Raw genomic sequence first — 21,385 nt, forward strand, 5'->3', positions numbered from 1 at the left:
ATTCACAAAAAACATATTCCTTAAGAGAGCTCCTAAAGTGAGAAATGTTAGGAGCAGTGAGCAGGACTTTCACCGAGCTTAAGAGTGTCTCTAGCAGGGAAGATGGAGGAAACGGAGAGAGCTGATTGGCTGATCCACACCTAAACAGTGGAGGAAATGCGCACATTAACTTCTAAAACAATCATACAATTATTAATATGTGGATGAGATAAAGTTCATCATCTTCATTAGGGGAAATTCATTTCTTCAGCAGTCGGACGTGTTAAAGGTGTGGCTCTAGTAACGTAATTTTATGGAGGGAAAAATATTGAATAATCATGAATAAAAAGTGAAAGAATTTCAATATTATTTACAGACTGTAAAATGCTCTCAATATTAAAGATTCCAAAATAATTGAAAAAAGTTGTTATGTTTCTGGCTTTTGATTGCTGCATGCAGCGCTTCTCACATTCCAGGCTGGTGTGTAAAAGCGGAGAAAAAGACTCACTCATCCTGCTGCTCCTCTGTCTAGTTCAGTTTTCCCCAGTTTTTTTTCTTCATTTCATGTCGGTCGTTTTGCCAAATTCAACTGCTTTGTTCAAACTGGCAATCCCAGTAAAATTCTTACAGGTGAGAGCACATTAACATGAAATGGATTAAGTAGTAAAAAGACCAGAATGGCGAGTAAAGATAACAAGCACATCGAAATAATGACATTTGGATGCCGTGTGACAATAATTTAATTTTGCTAAGTTTCTTCATCATCATGTCACATTTCTAAATCCTGTCTATTCAGTTAATTTCTATCCATTGATTACTAGGAGCATATTTGTGTTTTTTTGTTTTTGATTGTTTGTTTGTCGTATCAACCAATTACAGCTCTTTGAAGACAGGCTCACACCTAGCAACGGGGTCAACCACACCTAGAAACGGGGTCAACCGCACCTCCTCACTAAGATAAACATTTCTGTGGTCTCTTTACTCAGAGTTGCTCTCAGCAATTATCTGAATCACTCTTAAGAGTCCTTGGCAGGAATTTCTAGGCTTAGTTATGAGCTCTCTCTGAGAATCTTTGCCAGTATGGGTATTGGACTTCCATAGATCTGCTGCTTTCTGTTTCAACAAAACCTGGTGAGCACATCCGAGACTGCACACCTCAGTTTCAAGCAGATCGCAGTATGGGGCTCTCGGGTAAAAAGAGAAGAGGTGGAATCTGCTTTCACATAAATTAAAGTTGTTTTACTGATATCATAGTGTTACAGAAGTATTTTTTATAGACTTTTAATAGTCTTTTTTTCCCCTCACCATCAAAAATGCATGAAAGATCAAGTACCATCCAGGTCCTACCACTTTGAACACCGCTGGTCTTCCCCAGCGCTAGAAACAATGCAGATAGATAGATAGATAGATAGATAGATAGATAGATAGATAGATAGAAAGAGTTAGAAAGTTCTCACTGCCCTTGACTTGCCAAGAAATTGACTTGCCTCCAAATATAATCCTGCAGACACCCCGAATTCAAGTATGGCGGTTAACGTTTGGTTATCTAACATAACCCCAGTTCTTAGAATAATATGAGCGAGGTGTCTCGCTATGGGATGCAGCCTCCTGCAGCCCTGATAGAAGCATTTATCTCAATCTGCCAATCCTGATTGGCCGGTGAAAGTGCTCGTCTTACGCCACGCCCAGTAGCCCCGACTACTAAAGCGTGCGCAGATCACGTCACTTCAATTCAACAAGCAAACCTCTTCTCACCGCCCAGCAAGAAGGGTTGTCTGGCGAGACACCTCGCTCATATTATTCTAAGAACTGGGGTTATGTTAGATAACCAAACGTTCTTTTTCATAATATTCACTCGGTGTCTCGCTATGGGATATGGTAGCTCCCGTATTGCCAGACAGCTTATCGAACAAGAACCGGCCGTATGGGGAAGGTCCATAAGTTCCGTTATGACTTCAGGACCGCACTGGCCACGCACGGTCTGGACACGTCAAGCATGTAGAACCGCACAAAAGTCAGAGGCGAGGACCAACTCGCTGCCGAACAAATGTCCTGAACGGACACTCCCCTGAATAAAGCCCAGGACGCGGCCATCCCGCGGGTAGAGTGTGCACGTAAACCCGCCGGGGGCTGCAGACCCCTGCTTTCATACGCCAAAGCTATAGCCTCTACCACCCAGTGGGCGAGGCGCTGCTTTGTGATCGGCTGTCCCTTACGGGGCTCCGCCCAGGAGACAAAGAGCTGATCACTCCTCCTGATGTTCTGTGTCCTGTCCATATAAGAGCGTACGGCCCGAACAGGGCACAACATGTGCGCTCGCTGTTCACCGGGGGAAGCGGAGAACGCCGCCAGCTCGATCGGTGAACAAGAACCAACTACTTTAGGAACAAAAGCTGGGTTGGGTTTCAGAACCATACGCGTGTACCCCGGGTCGAACCGAGTACATGCGGGGTTCACAGAGAGCGCATGAATGTCGCTGACTCGTTTCGCAGAGGCCAGAGCCAGTAACAGCACTGTCTTAAGAGACAGATGTTTAAGACTGGTCCCCAACAATGGCTCAAAAGGGGGCCCTTTGAGCCCTTCCAGAACCACCATCAAATCCCACGGGGGCAGCAAAGGTTTGGAGACAGGGAGAAGCCTGCGCGCGCCCTTCATAAACCGGCACACCAAAGGGTGTTGGCTCGCCGTTTTGTCCCCAAATCCTATATGGCACGCCGCTATAGCAGCCAGATAGACCTTAACCGTGGAAAAGGCTTTTCCTTTATCAATCAGTTCCTGTAAAAACGACAGAATCGCTGGTACAGAACACTGAAAAGGAACGTAGTCCCGTTCAAGACACCACCGCTCAAACAGTCCCCACTTGGAGCCATATAGAGTCCTAGTGGAGGGAGCCCTGGCATTTTGTATAGTATTAACTACACTCTGAGGGAGCCCAGCAGTGGTCAAATTGAGCCACTCACGGGCCAGGCCCACAGCTGCAGTCGCTCCGGGTGCGGGTGGAACACTGTCCCCGCCCCCTGCGAGAGCAAGTCCCTGCGCAGCGGCAGCTGCCAAGGCTGGGCGCACAGCATCTGGAATATCTCCGCCAGCCAGTGTTGTGCTGGCCAGTGTGGAGCTATCAGGATCAGCTTGTGATTGGATGCCCTCACTCTGGCGAGAGTAGGGGGTATCAGGGCCAGCGGGGGGAACGCGTAGAGCAGCTCGTGCGGCCAAGCGTGCGCTAGTGCGTCTACGCCCAGGGGAGCATTCAGGGTCCTCAGAGAGAAGAACAGCTCGCATCGAGCGTTTTCCCTGGACGCGAACAGATCTATCTGGGCGCGGCCATAGCGCGCCCATATCTGCTCCACGACTTGCGGGTGCAGCGTCCATTCTCCGTACATTGGCGCGCCCCTGGACAGCAGGTCCGCACCTGTGTTTAAATCTCCCGGGACGTGCGTCGCCCTCAGGGAGAGAAAGTGGGCACTGCTCCAGAGGATCAGTTCGCGTGCCCGATCGTGCAACATACGAGAGCGCAAGCCTCCCTGGCGGTTGATATACGCCACTGTTGTCGTGTTGTCTGTCCTCACCAGGACATGGTGACCAGAGAGGAATGGGAGGAAGTGTCTCAGGGAAAGAAACACAGCTGAAAGTTCGAGGAAGTTTATGTGCAGGCGCTGGAGAGCTTGGCTCCAGCGACCCCTCACAGACCTGCCCTCGTGAATGCCGCCCCAGCCGTATAGGCTGGCATCCGTGGTCACAACCTTCCTGGACGAGACGGTGCCCATGGGCACCCCTTGGGTCAGGAAGGACGGGGCTCGCCAACAGCGCAGAGCTGTTACACAGTCCGCTGTGACCGTTATCCGCCGTGCGCCATGACGCACGGGGTCCATTCGGAGCGAAGCGACCCAGCGCTGAAAGTCCCGCATGTGAAGACGGCCGAGGCGAATCACGAGGATGGCTGAGGCCATCAGACCCAGCAACCGAAGGCACAGTCTGAACTGGACGGATCTGTGCCGACGGAAGTGTGCAAGGCAAGCTCTGAAAGTCGTCACCCTCTCCTCTGATAGGCGAGCTGTGAACGGCACAGAGCGCAGGGATAACCCCAGAAAGCATATCTCCTGCGTCGGAGATAGGTGGCTCTTTTCCATATTTATCACAAAACCCAAATCCATCAGGTGTGCTGTGACAATATGTGTGTGAACCCTGGCTTCCTGTTCTGACTGCGCTAACAGGAGCCAGTCGTCCAAATACGTGGCCAGACGTATCCCACGGCGTCTGAGCGGGGCTACCGCGGCCTCTGTGCACCGTATGAAAACCCTCGGGCTGAGAGACAGGCCGAATGGTAGAACACGGTATTCGTAACACACCCCTTGAAAGGCAAATCGGAGATATTGTCTGTGAGGGGGGTAAATGGGAATGTGGAAATACGCATCTTTCAGATCCACGGACGAAAACCAGTCGTTCGGTCTTACTAGACGCAGCAGTGCTGCATGTGTCAGCATCCTGAACTTGTATTTCCGCAGGAATTTGTTCAGGGCTCTCAGGTCCAGAATAGGGCGGATTCCCCTCCCCCCCCGTTTGGGGACGAGGAAGTATCTGGAGTAAAACCCTGACAGACTCTGTTCGGGAGATACGACAGAAACCGCTCGTTTGTCTATCAGAGAGAGGATCTCCTCCTGTAAGACTCGAGCTGATTCTCCCTGTGCATGTGAGTGTACTACGCCGGAGAAACGGGGAGGGACAGTGGCGAATTGAAGCCTGTATCCCCGGGAAATTGTGCGTAATACCCACGGTGGGGCCGCTGCTGCTTTCCAGCTTTCCCATTTGAGAGAAAGAGCAGGAGCATACTGCGGCTTTTGCTCCGCGCCCCCCTGTGGTAGAGCCGGGAAATGATCCTCGGGTACCACCGCAGGTGTGACGGGGCGCTCTGCTCTGCTCCGCGGGGACGGCGACGCCCATCCCGGTAGCAGGGCTGCAGGGGGCTGAATGGCCACCCTGCTTATGGAGAGAGCATTGTTTGTTTTGGCTTTTTTTATTATCTGCACCCTCGGCTCGTGGCCTGGATGTGACAGATTTATTGTTTTTATTTTCACACCGTTCAACCTTCGAACGTGTGTGTATGTGTGTGCTTGTGGACATTCTGCTCGGGGCGCAACAGCGCAACTCTCCGAGGCGATGTCCCTCTCCTCGCGGACCGGCTCTGGAACGGGCAGCGGTGGCACGGGGCGCGCACGAACAAGCCAAAACGGTGGGCCTGCGCAACGGGGAACTGCAGGCTGCACCAACTGAGGAACGGGCGGCTGTCAGGCCGGGTGGTGGTGGCCGTCTCGGTATTTTAAAACGCGGCGGCTGGGAGGCAGCTTGCCCAAAGGTTTTGCGCTGCACCGGAGGTGAAGGCGCTGGGGCTTTCCGAGGGAGACAAAGCTTGAGGGCCTCGTTGTCCTTCTTTTTTGCCTCGCATCTCTGCTGCATTGTGGCCAATGCGGAGCCGAAGATGCCTTCAGGGACGATTGGCATATCCAGGATGTCATCCCGCTCCCTGTCGGTCAGGTTAGCGAGACTGAGCCATCTCGCTCGCTCCTGGACGACGAGGGTTGCCATCACTTTTCCCGTGGCCTGGACCGAGACACGTTGGATGCGGAGAGACAAATCGGCGATGACCGCCATTTCCTCCCACGCATCCGGGTCTTGCTCCTCAGCGGACGCGCCAAACAACTCCGCTTGGTAGGCAGTGAGGATGGAGAGGGCGTTGAGGGCTCTGGCCGAGAGGGCAGCTGCTTTGTACGCCCTTTCGGTCAGCGCAGACTGAAAACGATCGGGCTTAGCTGGCAGCGTCGGGCGCCTGGTGGAAGCCGCGGACAGCTGGCTCGCGCTGCCTGGGCAGAGATGCGCAGCTACCGGGACTTCCACCGGAGGCATGGAGAAGAAGCCATGGGCGTCCATCGCCTCGCAGTCGAGGGATGCCGCGCCCGCAATGGGGCTCCTGTTGCTATACGGGCAGCTAGTCCATGTTTTGGAGAGCTCAGTCAGCAACTCGGGGAAGACAGGAAGAAGCTGCTTCATCGCGTTTCGCGCCAAGGGAAGCCGTTTGCCTTCATAGCGGGACCGGGTGGGCTCCGCTATTGCAATCGGCCAGGGGATCTCCAGTTTCTCTGCCGCGCGTTTGCACACGTCGAGCAGGTCCACATGGAGGGAGGGAGCTGGTGAGCTCGCTCCCCTGTCTTCCCTGGTGGAAGGGCTCGGCAGCTTCGGCTTTTCAGTCTGGACTGGCGCCATGAAGATGTCATCCTCTTCCTCGTCCTCTGATATGAGGAACGAGGCGTCGTCATCCTCCTCCATGGGGCTAACATCCAGCACGTCTTCCTCGGGAAACGGGGGAGCACGGAGCTGCTCGCACTGGGCACTCCAGTCGTAGCCAGTCTCCGGGGCTTCCCCAGCCATGACCTCGTCCTCCTCCGCGGCTGCCTCGTGGGCGGCGGTGGGGAGGAATGGGTCACGGTCCGAGATGCTAACCTGGCGGGCTAGTCTTCGTCTGAGGCTCTTGACCGTGAACACTTTGCAGTGCCCACAGGACCCGGGAACTTCGAGGGCTGACCTGGCGTGGTCGACCCCCAGACAGGTACTGCACACCGGGTGGGTGTCCTTCCCCGAAATTTTGTTCCCGCAACCACAAAGACGGTATTCTCCTCTGGTGTGAGGGTTTTTCACGGTTGCCATTTCCCGACGAGCTGGAGTGCTGGTAGGGAAAGGGATCGTGGCTAGCTGGTGTGCTAGCTTGGTGGGGTCGAGAAATTCGCTGGTGTGCCAAATGCTCGACCGACTCGAGCGTCCGCGGAGGGGAGCCGAGAGGGATTCCGCCGTGGAGTGAACGGAAAAAAAAAAAAAACGATACCGGTCCGGTCTGGAGTGAGCGGACAAGGCAGAAATCGAAGCACAGTGCTAGCGTCCGGCGACGGAAGCTAGTAAGGTCCGTCTATGGGCAGTTAAGCTAGCAAAAGGCTCCGACGTGAGATAAGCTCTGAGGTGAGAAGAGGTTTTGAATTGAAGTGACGTGATCTGCGCACGCTTTAGTAGTCGGGGCTACTGGGCGTGGCGTAAGACGAGCACTTTCACCGGCCAATCAGGATTGGCAGATTGAGATAAATGCTTCTATCAGGGCTGCAGGAGGCTGCATCCCATAGCGAGACACCGAGTGAATATTATGAAAAAGAACAACAAAGTTTACTTTAATGGAAAAAAAACCCAAAGAAGTTAACACAAGCATTTATTCACTTCATTAACTGATTTTCTATTAATCATTATGCGGTTAACAAGCACCCAGTTGCTGACGTCACCCCAGCACGCAGGGTTCATGTGGCTGGTATCAAGCTTACAACTCAGCGAGAAAATATATGTGCAAACGTTGCATATCATTTGCAAGTATGTGGTCTATTAATTAAGTGATGTGGGAAGTGACTTAAATGAAGTTGTGAACTATTACCAAGTTCAAATCTCCTCAGAATTTACTTTCTGCCTCTGGCAAAGCAGAAGCTGCGGTGATCTTTGTTCAGCTCCAGGCTGTCAGTCAGGAGTTTGTGGATGTGAAGAGCTGACATGAGTGCTGTCACTGACACATGAACCAGTAGAACAATGATAAAAAGGGTGTTTTAATTACCCATGTAAATCAGATTTGGCTGCTGAAATATTTTCATATTAAACTCAGAAAAATGAAAAATGAAATCATAGGTTTTACTTCTGCTTTGTTGTAAGGTTGTTGAACAGTTTTTGCTAAACTTCTGTTGACAAAACAGCCGTTTCTCATTATTTTTAATAATTTTAATAAAAGAAAATGTTGAAAAGCAGGCAGGTGGCAGGTTTAAAATGATAATTATGCAGCTGTATAATGTTCAAAGTTTGCGCAAAAAGCTGCATTCTGTTCAAATATTGCAGTGTTCAACTGGTCTTTGAGTGGTTAATGGAGGAGAAGAGGGAGAGGGGTGTGGGGGTAACAGCAGGGGCTGCAGGGGTTCTTACTCTCACAGCTTCTGGGTAGAAGCATAGAAGCTGTTCCTCAATCTGGTGGTCCTGCACTTAATGCTGCTCAGCCTCCTGTCTGAGGGAAGGGGGGCAAACAGTGTGTGAGAGGGGTGAGTAGGGTCCTCCATGATGCAGGAGGCATGAATACATTAATATATATTATTTAATTATTCATTAATCTTAATTTATTGAATGGGTCTGTACATATTTTTCTTATAAAAACTCTCTTTACCTGGCTTTCTGTTTAAATGGACAGCTATGTTTTAGTACGGTTGCAGTTGTACGATAGTATTCCCATTTTCTGATGATTAACTGAACAGCTCTGTGAGATGTTCAAAGCTTGGGATGTTTTTTACAACTCAAACCTGCTTTTAACTTCTCCACAACTTTATCCTTACACTGTCTGCTGTTTTCTTGATGCTGTTTGTTAATTACTAATCTGTAACAAACTTCGGAGTTCTTCATAGAACGACTAGATTTATACTGAGGTTAAACTATGCGACAAGTTAACTTGATTAGGTGTATCTCCCCAGTAGGCAATTGATTGCACTAAATCTTCTTTATAGGTATCAGCATAAATGGGACTTTAAACAAACACTATAGTTTTGTGATTTAAATTTGTTTTAAAAAGTCTGCTGTTGTGTTGGTCTATCATAATAAAGCTCAATAAAATAGATTGTAGTGTGTGGCTGTAAGGTTGACATGATGTCAAACATTATAAATACTTGTGCAAGAACCTGTACATTAGCTGTGATTCCATTGCTATTCCTGATTAAACCGTGTTCCAAGCTGAATAACGTTCCAAAATGAATCCTCAAACCCTTTAGTGCAACTGTGGGAAATGTATCGAAAATGTTTTTGGTTCAGTACTAAACAATTTTATAAAAGATCTTAGGTCATTTTTCATGGACACGAACTCAAACTGGTGAACTATAGTTTCCTAAGATCTTTTTTGTACACTAGATTACCCTTCCTCTCCATAGCCATCAGAACACATTCACCTCCCACCTTGTCCTCCCACTGAGATCCAAAAACACCACCACAGGTTTGCTCAGACCAACTTCAGTGGCATGGCACCATTACATCACATCCATCAGCGCCTCTGCACACCCAGATAAGGAAGGGTAGGTACACAGAGCTTCCTACTCTTGTAATGAGGTGATTATAGGTTACGTATGAAGGACCCCTGCAGTGGTTTTATTTGTGCAACTGTTTGTCGGCCACAGTGACAAAGGGTGTAATTACTTCTGCTCTGTTATTTCCACCCAGCAGAAAAGTTGAGTTGGCTTTGTGTTTAGGTTTTACTGAGCACAAAACAACCTGTGCTTCTCTTTCTATGTTAATCGCAAAAGTTTGTTTGGCGCACTGCAAGGCTTTCATCCCATCCCCGTGAACACAGAACACAAAGTGCGAAGAAAAAGAGCAACATAAATGTCAAAAGTATAGAAAAAGTATCATCTATTTACCTACATGAAAGATTTCTTTGAGGATTCTTATGCACAAACTATTGCAAGCTGAGGCCAAAAAGCAAGCAGTCAAGTTCCACTACAGCCTCCTTAGGAAAACACATGCATTTTTTTACATTTACACATTTACAATGTTTTAATACCGATTTGCAAAACCTGCAACTGTCAACAGAAAACGCCTGTGACCGAAATAAAACATTCTCAACTCGATAGCCCTTACTTGGGATGCTAAGAGCTGACAACAGTCTTACAGTGGTTTGCAAAAGTATTCATACCTCTTGAACTTTTCCACATTTTGTCACAACCACAAACAAATATATTTTTATTGAAATCTTATGTGAAAAACCAACACAAATTGGAGTCCAATTGTGAAGTAGAACCAAAATTATAAGTTATATATTTTGATGACTATAAATTTACTATATATCCATAAGGGAAAAAACTAGCATATTAAAATTCATCTAAAAAATCTGAGTAATAATGAAAATAGATATTATTAACGTAATCTATTATAAAGGTTTTTTTTTTTTTTTTTTTTTTTTAAAAACGTCTTTATTGTAGGTCAAACATGCAGTAACCTAATGAAAATGTCCTCAAATAATGGCCATGACCTAATATTGCCATGAGAGAATGTGACATGGATGACATTTTGCGTCAACAGAGCCACAGTTACAGTGAGTAAGGGCCGTTTTAATCCACAACTCCTTCAGTTAATTGTAAATGTCTCCTATTTTATTGGTTTTGGTACAGAATGATGTTCCCTGGAGTCATCCTTATTGATTCATGGATCATTGTGCTCATCTCCTGTAGCCACAAATGACAAAATTCCCTTTGAAATTACAAATGGCTGTGACTGATGGGTAGAAAAGCTTCCTGGTAGAAAGGGAGGTCGACCTCAGTGGGGGACTGTATAATTAGAGGAGAGCAATCTTTTCTCAGAGGATTGCTGTGTATTCTTTCCTCCTCTTCCCCTTTAAAGCATGAAGCAGAATTTTTTTTTGGAATGGTTTATCACCAGACTTGGGCCCAAATCTTTTTTTATTTCTGTCTTTTTTAGTAAGTCCCACCTTTTGTGTTTCTACACAAGACCTTCAAGTCTCACTAAGAAAAGGTAGAAACATTAATAAACAACTCATGTTTAGTTAAGTGTTGATGCATTAACAAATGGCAACTGCAAGTTTCGGGACCAAATAAGTTCAATCCTTCGCCAACCCGTCCCCCATTTTGTAATTTGTCATTTTGAGCCTTCAAACGTCAGTATTTTACAAGTGAACAAACCATTCCAATACTGTGCACTTAAACTATTAGGGATGCATTTTTCTTTGTACTTAAGTATTTTTATTAAGTTCATTGTTTATAAAATTCTCAGATTTCATTTTAATTATATTTCATTGGGATTTACTTAAAATACAACATAGCAGCTGACCAAAGTTCTGTACCAATGCAAAAACTAAAAACAACAATAAAATGGTAAAACAAATATCCAAAAGAAAACACCACAAATACAAGGAAAAGTGCAGTATTAAGACACATATATTAACTCACTCTGGGTTGAAAGCCGATGAGAAACAATGTTTTTAAATGAGTTTTAAAAACAGAAAGAAATAGGGGGCCAGTCGGACCATCAGCGGCAGCTCATTCCACAATTTAGGAGCCAGAGCTGCAAAGGCTCTGTCTCCTCGGGATTTATGCAAAGTTTTTGGAGCTGCTAAAAGCATCTGGTCAGAGAATCTAAGAGCACATCATGGCATATAAAGGCGCCACAGTTCAGATAAATAAGAAGGGTTAAGACCATTCGAACATCTACTTTACGGTTTTCCTCTTGTCCTCCTGCCCAGCAGCTCCATCACCTCTTTCTTATAAGAACATATCTCAACCATGACTCTCTAGCTTTATCTCCAACCTTCGCTGCTCTTCTGATGTGCTCATTTCTAATCCTGTCCATTGGCCACTCCCAATGAAATTCTCAATATCTTCACTTCAGCCACCCCTATCTCAGCCTCCTGTGTTTTAGACCAGAGGTTCCAAAGTACCCCTGTCCTGCATGTTTTAAGGAAAAAATACACCAGACAAGCGCAGCAAGCAGCATGTGCGTATCCTACGTGTAGGTTCCATTTTGATCACTCGAGATATTTACACTACATGCATAAGTATGTTCATTCACAATTAGAAAGTCATCTGCAAACATCAGGTCTCATGACCCTCCTGTCTGACCTCAGGAAGGACCCTGTCCATCATTAATGCAAACAAAAATGGTGTCAGAGCCGATTCCTGGTATAAGCCCACCATGTGCCCATCAGTGACTCTTATTTTAATTTTTTTTTCTGTAAATGTTTCGACACCTATTCTCCGAGTCTTTATCAATTCTGGTCACTTAAACGAACTGTAGTTGGAGCACTCTGGGTTTTAAAGCACATGGAGGCCCATCCTCCTAGGCACATTCCAAGTTGGATGCAAATGCTTGTGGTTGCCATGACCTGGGTTACTGAGAATTTGCATGGGCTCTCTTTCCTAGAGTTTCATAATGTAGCTAATTAACTTTATTCATATGCAGTTACTACAACTCTGGACATCCCCTTGTTCTTGAAAATTGGTACCAGAATGCTAATCCTCCAATCGTCGGGTATCTTCAGACTCCAGGTCTCTGCTAAACAAGCTGGTCAAATCCGACCACTCTCTCCCAAACAGCTCCATGCCTCTATGGGTATGTTATGGTGGACTAGCTTTCTTTCCACACCCCAACCTCTTCAAAGCTACCCTTATTTTTGTCTTTATAAAATTCCTTTTTCCTTCTGATTTACTGTCTCTGCTCCACATGTCGTCCTCCCTCATTTAAGTATTCAGCTCTTCAAAGTACTCCTTCCACCTTGTAGGTAATTTCTGTTCATTGACAAGCACATTCCCCTTTCCATCTTTTTTCATCTTAACATGCTGTATTGTACATCCTTTAAGCTTTATACCTCTGTTTAGCTAATAGGTACAGATCCTATTCACTTTCCTCACTCTAACCTCTCCCACAGCTCTTCATATCTCTCCCCCTTTGCCTCTGATGCTGGTTTCTTTATAATATGCCCAGCCTTACAATCATCCTTTCTTATTGTTACCTCTGTTTATACCACTTTATTTTTGCTGCATTCTTCCCCTGACTGCTGACTGCTCCCTCATTCTACCAACAACTTTCCTTGTCTTTCCTCCTCTGGCCTGAAGTGAGGACACACATTCCTACCAGTTCATTTCACCAGCTTAGCTGTCCTTATTCTAGCCATGCTGGCTGGAGGGTTTCAGAACATTCTTCTTCCCTTTCTGCAGCACTCTGCCTTCTTTAGCTATTCCTTTTTACTCCTTGGCCATGCCTTCATGCGCTTCCTCTTCTTTGAGTCTATTTTATCCTACCAAGTGCCGCCCTATGCTGTTTTGCTGCACTTTCCCCTGGTCTCCTACCTCATCCAGATGGCATTTCCTGCAAAGCGTATAATCCACCTGTGTGGACCTTCCTTCATTGTTATATGTGACCCCATGTCCTTCCCTCATCTTAAAATGTATGTTGATCACAGCCGTTTCTATATTCTTAGTAAAATTCGTAACCACGTCTTTCTCTGTTTCTCTCTTTTACGCCATACCTACCCTGCATCTCTTGGTCTCCTCTGTTTCCTTCAGCAACATGTCCACTGAATTATGTTCCAACATCTAGATTGGGCCAGAAATTCTCTTCCAACTGACATCCAACGTTTGGTGCATATGAACTGGCAACCAGTGTTGGGCAAGCTACTTAAAAAAAGTAACTAGTTATAATTAGTACTTCTCTCAAAAATGCACTCTAAAGGTAACTAGTTACTAGACAGAGTAACTATACAGTTATTGTTTTATTATGAATTTGGATGATTTCCCTGTTATTGGAACTTTAAATACTACTGAGTTCAAATATAAATACTTAAACGATTAAATGGACTGAATATCTGAAAATCTGTAATCTATACTATTTTAGCGTGTGTGGTGTGTCAAGAATGAAATGTAATACATAAATGTAGATATCATTATTATGTTCAGTGTTCTAAATAAAACAATGAAACAAAAGATGTTTTAGAATTTCACAATTTCTGAATATTAACAGGCTTCAAATAGTTATAAAATGGGTATAGCAATAAAAAATTATGCATTAGAATGTACATTTAGTACAGGGCAAAATGAAGGCAACCTGTTGTAAACATAACTTTAACAATAACAAAGTATAAGCTTTCACCCACTTCTGACCATTCTTTAAAAATGCAAATACTTCATACTAACCCCTAACATAAAGTAGTGCCTAACCTTTTCAGAATGCAGTCTTTGAATTTGCAATTATTGCTGTGTGTCCCACTTGCTGTTGGTCTACTGTGTGCATTGCATGCAACATCCGCCCACCCTTCCTCAGGCAATCCCATCACGTATGCCGTATAAGAAAAACCACTCCCACAGTGGAGAGCATGCTCTTTTATAAAAAGTCACTTTAATTGATTGAGTTGTTGTAAGGCACAGTGTTGTATTGCAAATAACATAACAATGTTCCCTAAATGACTAAAGTAATTGGATTACTCCATTTGATGAAAAATAATGTCACTAATGGCGTTTTTTAGCAGCATTACTCAGACACTGCTGACAACATTCAGCAACAAACACTCAAGTTCTAGCTTTGTGTTTTGGCTTAAGTTTAACATCACATGCCCTTCCTTATACAAGACACAAACCATTACCAATATGTCAGGGCTTGGGAAAGCCACACAAGTGTAATGTCTCTTTGTATCCAAAGGTACAAAATAGCAGTGGGGAGAGTTTATCAGAATTTGTGAAGTCAAGGAGGGATGCTGTTCAGGTCTGAAGGAAATGGGTGAGGGTGGAAAACCGTACATTGGAGTTACCAGGGTTGTTTAACATTAAGGATGAGGAAAAATAGGGATCAAGAAAGTTTGAGGGGCCTTGCATAAATTTTGCAGTGCTCCTGGTAAGATGGCTGGTGGAGTAGCAAACCAGAGGCTAAAAAACGACTCTTGCACACGCCGACTGCCATAATTTTCATAAGCTCAGAGCAACGGTCCTCTCTTTAACAGGAATATTACCAAGATACTAGAAATGCTGGTGTTGAAGAGGTCCACTGCATTGATAAATCCTGGAAGGTAAACAGGAATATAGCTCTTAAGATCAGCTGCTAAAATTTCACAAATATTTTTCTGATTCCTAAAAGAAATTTGCCATTTTGGCATGATGGAACTGTCCGGAAAGGAAGGCTCTATGTAAATAACTTCATCATCGGAGACTCCCATGACATTTGCAGAGAGATGCTGCACAGTTAAGTTTGTGATGAATAAACTCAGTGTGTTGTGAGTGTGTTGGGAATGGGACACTGAGGCGTCTTTTATGCATTGAGGCATTTTTTATGTGCGCAAGAGTCAAAGTTGAAGGGTTGGACACCTTTTTGATGCTCGAAATGCGTTTCGTGCGAACACAGCATTAGCTCTTTAGCGCAACCTGGTACTGTTAAGTATGACATGTTCACCAATGGGGGAAAAATACTGTAAGGATTTTTCAACCAGCTGGTGAACAATCATGGCTGGAAACTGTCTACTTTTGGTCACTAGCTGATGTTGCACCTGCTAAATACAATTTTTTCCCCCCACTTGTGCTTTGTGAAAAAATAAATGAGAGCAATGGTTCTTCTAACAGTGGCTTTTAAAAAAATTATACATAGTCCTTGCAGACTCTTCACTGTATTAATGCTGTGCTGCCAGGACAGCTGCACAGCATGGCTTTGGCTACAGACCCTGAGGCAGTACAATTAAAGTTGTCAGACATATGGTTCAATGGGCACAATCTCTCATAGGAGGAGGATGACATGATTGTGTGGCAGACAGGCTTTGACAGTTCAAGGAGACAGGTGCCACTGATACTGAGCAGACATTCAAGAGGAAGATAAATGGCAGTCTGGTGTATTTTATTTTATTTTTTTTAGGCTCATAGTGTTCTCCTAGGACAAGCTGTTATATCAGGGACTTTAACAGCAGCACTCTGTTGTTTGGTGTGGAAGACGGCATCATGCTGTGCGCCTGCAGGGACTGCAGCACTCAGTCTCTCGGGGGAGATGGCTGTAGTGGCCCATCACAGCACCCAGCTTTGATTGGAGATGATGCGCGGCTTCTGGCCAAAGGAGATGAAGGGAAGCCGTCCTGTTTGGGACAGCTAGCCTGACAGAAAACGACAGCTACCATTTAGCAGGCAGGCCAGCACAGAGACTGCTCGCCCTTGGCTGTTGTCACAATGTGTCCACCTTCTTCCATCACTTAACTTCTTTTTCAGCACATCACCGTTTAACCCTGGGTTTGTGTTTGAGGTTAAAGAAATTCAGAGGAAAAAGATTTGTTTCTTTGTGCTAACTTGACATAAATGTCCATGCTCCTTCTACAGCTCTAAAAGTGAACAAAAACAAAATCTAAAAAGGTAGGTTTTTGCTGTCAAATATAATACATGGAGTTAAGTTCTGGGTCAAGTGTCAAGATTGGAGTTAAGTATAGGGTTTTGGTGACAAAATTGTATTATTTTTATTATTATTATTATTAATAAACACCCTTGTGGTTGAGGTGTAATGTAGCCATTGACTCCTTTCACTAGACTGGCCCCATCGTTTCCTGAAGGCCGCAGGGGTGTGCGGCCTTACAGTGTTCATCAGAGCAGATGTTCTGATCAGCTAGGTGCACAGACTCATACTTTTCACCAGGTCCTTTGGTTCCGAGCCAACACTTTCCCTAGCCCTCTCTTGGGAGTCCCTTAAGTTATGCTGTCAGGACAGACCATTCCCCAGGTCTGTCAGGTTATTGGGGATACCAACACACTAATACCGCACACGGCTCGGCTCTGCCAGCTTGCGAGTGTCTTAGCAGTATTTTCTCTCAGGTTTCTCCGGCTCTACTCAAGAGCAGAGTCAAACCAAGCTGACTCGAGAGGAGTTTTGATTGGAATACACTGCTTTTCAGTGATTGGCCGAGGGGCAAGGGGAAATTAGGTTTTCTCTAACAAAGTCCAGAAAAACGGAAGAGCGTTGACACTGATATTAAACCCACCATGAACAGTGGGTCAAATCGAAATAGAATTTTACTCTTTACAAACAATGAACCATGCCTGAAGTGGGAAAAAAGAAAAGGATCCTTCAGCTTTCTATATGCAGATCACTGTATCAGATCTATAGATTTACCGAGGCTTTCTCTCATTTTACACACACATCCAAAATGCTTCTGGTAATTTTGGTTATTGATAGTTAACTATTAATTCTAATTATTGATAGTTAAATGTAAGTAACCAAATCATCACAAACCCCTAGTGCACTTTAAATGCATATATTTGTTGTATAAGATTTTTGGTTGAGGTTCCAAATTATTTATGATTTTTAACTAGAATTTCTAAATTCAGAATTGCAAAACACGGTACAGCAGACAGTTGTTTTCAGAGATGGACTCAGGATGGTAGATTTTTGGTTGCAGCAGACAGAACTGGAGATGAGCAACAATCGGAGACAATAATATTTTCGTCAGACATCTGGAAATGACCGCAGAACTGTTTATTTGGTGAGAATGTGCTATAGCATGAATGTTTATGAATTGAGTTTACACAGACGTGATCATCCTCATATTAGGCAAACGGTATGTTCAAACAATAAAATAGGCTACAGTACCACAGGAGAATACAAGTGTCATTTTCTGTTGTAACCCACTAACTGAACGTCGAGGTAACAACACTGGCTCTGCTGTTCATGCCAACTGCGTGCTCTCAAAGTGCGGCTAGAGTTTTTGTGGGGGACAACTAATTTGGCATGACATTTGTGCAGTGACATGCGGTAGGGTTCATAGCTAGTGAGGCACTGACATCATCAGAGTCAGATTTACAAATATATACACTCTACAGAGTAGACTCATTGCAAAGTGCTGAAGGAGACTGATTGAGACAAATCAATTCACAAAGAGACATGGAAAAAATATTGATTCTTTGATGAAAACAAATAATACTAAATTATTTGTCATTTGATTGGTAACAGTTTATGAGTTATGATGGATTTCTGTATTTGTAACACATTCTAAAAATATAACCCACATTACGCACATTTCATTACAAAAACAAAACATGAATAACTATCGCTGTGTTACCTCTACTTATAAATTAAGTCCATGCGCAGCTCTTTCTGAACAAAAATATCTTCATTTTCCGGTAAAAGTTCTCTTTATCTTCTTCAGTTTTAAAAGTCTCTCAGTCTCAGTGGAGCTCACTGCCAGGGAGGAAAGCCTTCCTTCATCAGTCCTGTTCCGGCTGTATGTTTAGAGTCTTTTTAGTGATTTACTTGTTTAGCAAAACTCGCTAATAACACATCCATAACTTGCTGTCACTCTACAGTTTTGGGATCACTAGCGGTGCCCCTTGAGCGCCCCCTGCCTAGAGGCCAAGGAACTGCCTGCCTCATCTACAACCAGTTCTTTGGCTTTTATGATCGCCCAGCAGCACGAAAACATGTTACCTGCACACAGTATGATGACCAAAACACAATTTCTAATCCACATACATTAAATTGTGGAAAATCAGTTCACAGACAGGAAGATGCATTCACAGAATGGAAGCCAGTGCAGTTAACATGGTATTGCGCAATCCCAGGTGAGGCCAAGCTCGCTGCAGCCTCACCAGCTTCACTATCAAGCGCCACCAAGGATTTACATGGAAAATAGCTAAAAAAAATGATCAAAAATAAGGAAATTGGATAAAAAAAAAAACTTTTACAAATGACTGAGTGAATCACAATTCATCATTATATATTTTCTTTCTTTCCATTATAACAAGTGAGGCCTGGCCTCACTTGCCTCCCCTGACTGCCAGTCACTACATCTGTGTGCCGCAAACTAAAATGCATATTCTGTCAGCACGTCCGTACTACAGATAAAAGTCAGGAATTACAGCGTTGTTTTCAAATAGTTTTTAAATTCCTCAGCGGCCTGATAACCTGGGTAGCTGCTGTGAAAGTAGCCAGTAGCAGCAGAGATCAATGGCAGCAGCATGTATTTCAGCTGTTTGGTCTAATGCTAACCGACCTGTAGGCAGAAGTTGTCCCCTCAAGACCACCCCCTCCTTATTTGCATAATAACACAGAAATGTAAAAAAAGATCGGCAGAAATAAATAGCTTTGAATAAATAAATTATGGGGAATCAATCCTTCAATAATTCAGAATACATACAGAAATAAATACATGTTTCAATAAAATACAGGGCCAAAAATTTGCCAAAAATATCAAATTGTGTGCTATTAAATACAACAAAAATAATAAAGAGTTTCAATAATTTACCAATTAATCAGCTTACATTGTTTTATTTCAATATTTAATTTGTATTTTATGTCTTTAATGGTTTTTTTATTTAATCCACTCATTTTCAATCATCCGCCATCATTACAAGTAATGTTTTTTCCTCCCTACCCCACATGTAAACGTATATATTTATGGCATTGTACATAAGCAACAGCAAAATTATGCTGAACACTTTTACCATAAAATTGTTTTAGTACCGTAACTGAAATTATTTGAAAATTTTGTATTTTATTATTATAGAGTTCAAAAGATTAAAAAATGTAAAAGATGAAGATTCAAAAGTTTGTATGAACTAGTTGTCCTTCATGAGTCACAGGTAACAAATTATGAGGTAATAAGGTGCTTATTGAACAATGATGATTTGAGGCTTCGTTTACAGAGATGTGCATTTGGATATTCTGAGATAATAGTGTGCAGTAGGCACACTGTTACTTACATTGAGGTGATTGTAGTGTATGATGGACTAGTAACAGTGGGGTGATTTTAAAGCGTTGGACCACAGTCTCCCATCAGGGGGCGATTGCCCTCACAGCTCTTGGGAAGAAGCTGTTTCTAAGTTTATTTAGAAACAGGCTCTGAGGCTTCTGAAGCATTTACCTGATGGGAGAGGGGCAAACAGCACATTTCCTGGGTGGGTGGGTGGGTGGGATCAGGGGAGATGGGTCTGGCCCTTCTTTGGACTTGTTCTGCATAAATTGAGTCCAGATCCTGCAGACGGCATCCCACAATCCCCTGCGCTGTTCTCACCACCTGATCTAAGTCCTTCCTCTCCTTGACTGTGCAGCTCCCTACCACAAAGTTATGCTGAGGCATAAAACATTCTATGGTAGCTCTATAGGTTTGACAAATGATAAAAAAGAGCATCCAAAAAGATCCTTTATAGAAGCCGTTTTCTCTCAGGACCTGGATGTTAAACTGAAAATTTCTGGGTTGAACAACAAGCATTGGCTCTTGGTTGTTCGAAGATGTTTCACCACTTTTGTTGATGATATTTAGGGCGATTAGGAATCAATTTCTTTTTACAAGTCTCCTGCCGTTTGGAAAAATTACTGGAGCTGCATGGCACTGTGGCTTAGCTGGTCAAATTGCCTGTCTAGTAAAGGGGAGATCCTGGGTTCAAATCCCAGCAGTGCCTTTCAGTTATTCTATTTCTTTGGTGGAGAATGTGTAAAAGTAGAACAAATGGCTGATGTGGCATGGTATTTTTAGATTTTTGTTTTGTGGTTGTACCCCTTTAAGATTTCATAACTTTATTACCAAAAACTTTGTCTTGGTTTGAATTTACACCCAACCTTATTAAGGCTGATTTCATTGGAGTAGGTAGTATGTTTCGAGAATTATGACAAGGTACTTTACTTAAGAAAGGTGGTAATACAAGCCACTTTCTCTTAGGAAGGCAAAGCACCTGACTATTAAAGGGGAACATTTTTGGGTTCAACAGCCAGCAGTGCATCTTGGCTGTTAGTAGAAACTTTACCACTTGTGATGTTAAAATTTAAGGTGGGTAGGATTTGATTATTTTTATACATCTCCTGACGTTTTAAAAAATAACAATCTTACAATTTGTTATATTTTAAAAGTTCCTGCTTCATTGACTTCCTACCACTTGATTGTACCTCTGTTGTGTTGGACTCTTATCAGCATATTGTCTCTGCGTCTGCCGGAGTATCTTTTCTAGGTTGTTTTTATAATAATTTTATATTGGGCAACAAAATCATTGGTCCTCTTGTTGTTGCAGTGGGGATAGGGGAGGAGTGTGTATCGGAGTAGCTGGGTTAAAGTGGTGAATTCATAATTGTTTTATGATCAACAATCATAGACTTGAGTCGTTATCAACTTGTTAAAGTCCTAAAGATTCCCACCCCCACCATCTGTTTGACCATCAATTTGCGTGTCTGTTATACTTTCAATCAGTTCATCTTTCCATTTGTCCATTTATTTGTCCCTTTTCCATCCATTTACCCATTTCCTAGTCTATCCATCAGTTTTTGTTGCTCTCTTGTTCCTCTAGACGAAATAAAATCATGGAGAACTCTTGAAATTGTATGTGGAAAAAGTATGTAACTTTGACATAAATGTGTAAAAAATGTAGGTAAAGCAGATTAAAGCCTTATTTGGAGGTAATTGCTTTATTTGGACAACCCTCCCCCCCTGTGGAAATAATATTTTTAGAGGTTCAGAGAAGAATCGTTGTTAGAAATATGTGTTTGGGTTATTTTTCCAAAGCCTGGAGTGGGAACAATGCAGGGAAAATGTGAATATCCTCTGTTCTGCTTATTCTTTCCATGACAGATGGCACTGCTGACAGCGGGGAGCTGGACCTGTGTGGCATAGATGACAGTGAGATCAATTTGGTACGTACCTCCTTCTTAGTCAACTGATGCATTGTGTCTGAAATGGAAACAAAACCGATACGCTGCTCTTTACATTAAGAAGAAAATATTTTAGAATAACTGTTGAAAAGGATAAAATGCATCAAAGCTCTAGGCAGCATTACTGTTACAGATTAATTTTTAAGTGTTGTGGAATTTAAACAAGAACCACCACAGGTATTGGGTTTTATAATCAAAAGTGCCT

General features: G+C 43.7%; 1 protein-coding gene across 1 annotated transcript in view; it reads left to right on the forward strand.

The window, feature by feature from the left end:
• brf1a (BRF1 RNA polymerase III transcription initiation factor subunit a) overlaps nt 1–21,385 on the forward strand; it is a 113,945-nt gene that overhangs the window by 61,875 nt on the left and 30,685 nt on the right. Inside the window, exon 13 of the mRNA XM_036150535.1 lies at nt 21,101–21,162. Coding sequence (XP_036006428.1) covers nt 21,101–21,162 — 62 coding nt within the window. The remainder of the gene's footprint in view (nt 1–21,100; nt 21,163–21,385) is intronic.

Source organism: Fundulus heteroclitus, chromosome 19, assembly GCF_011125445.2.
Source record: "Fundulus heteroclitus isolate FHET01 chromosome 19, MU-UCD_Fhet_4.1, whole genome shotgun sequence".
Classification (NCBI taxonomy): Eukaryota; Metazoa; Chordata; class Actinopteri; order Cyprinodontiformes; family Fundulidae; genus Fundulus; species Fundulus heteroclitus.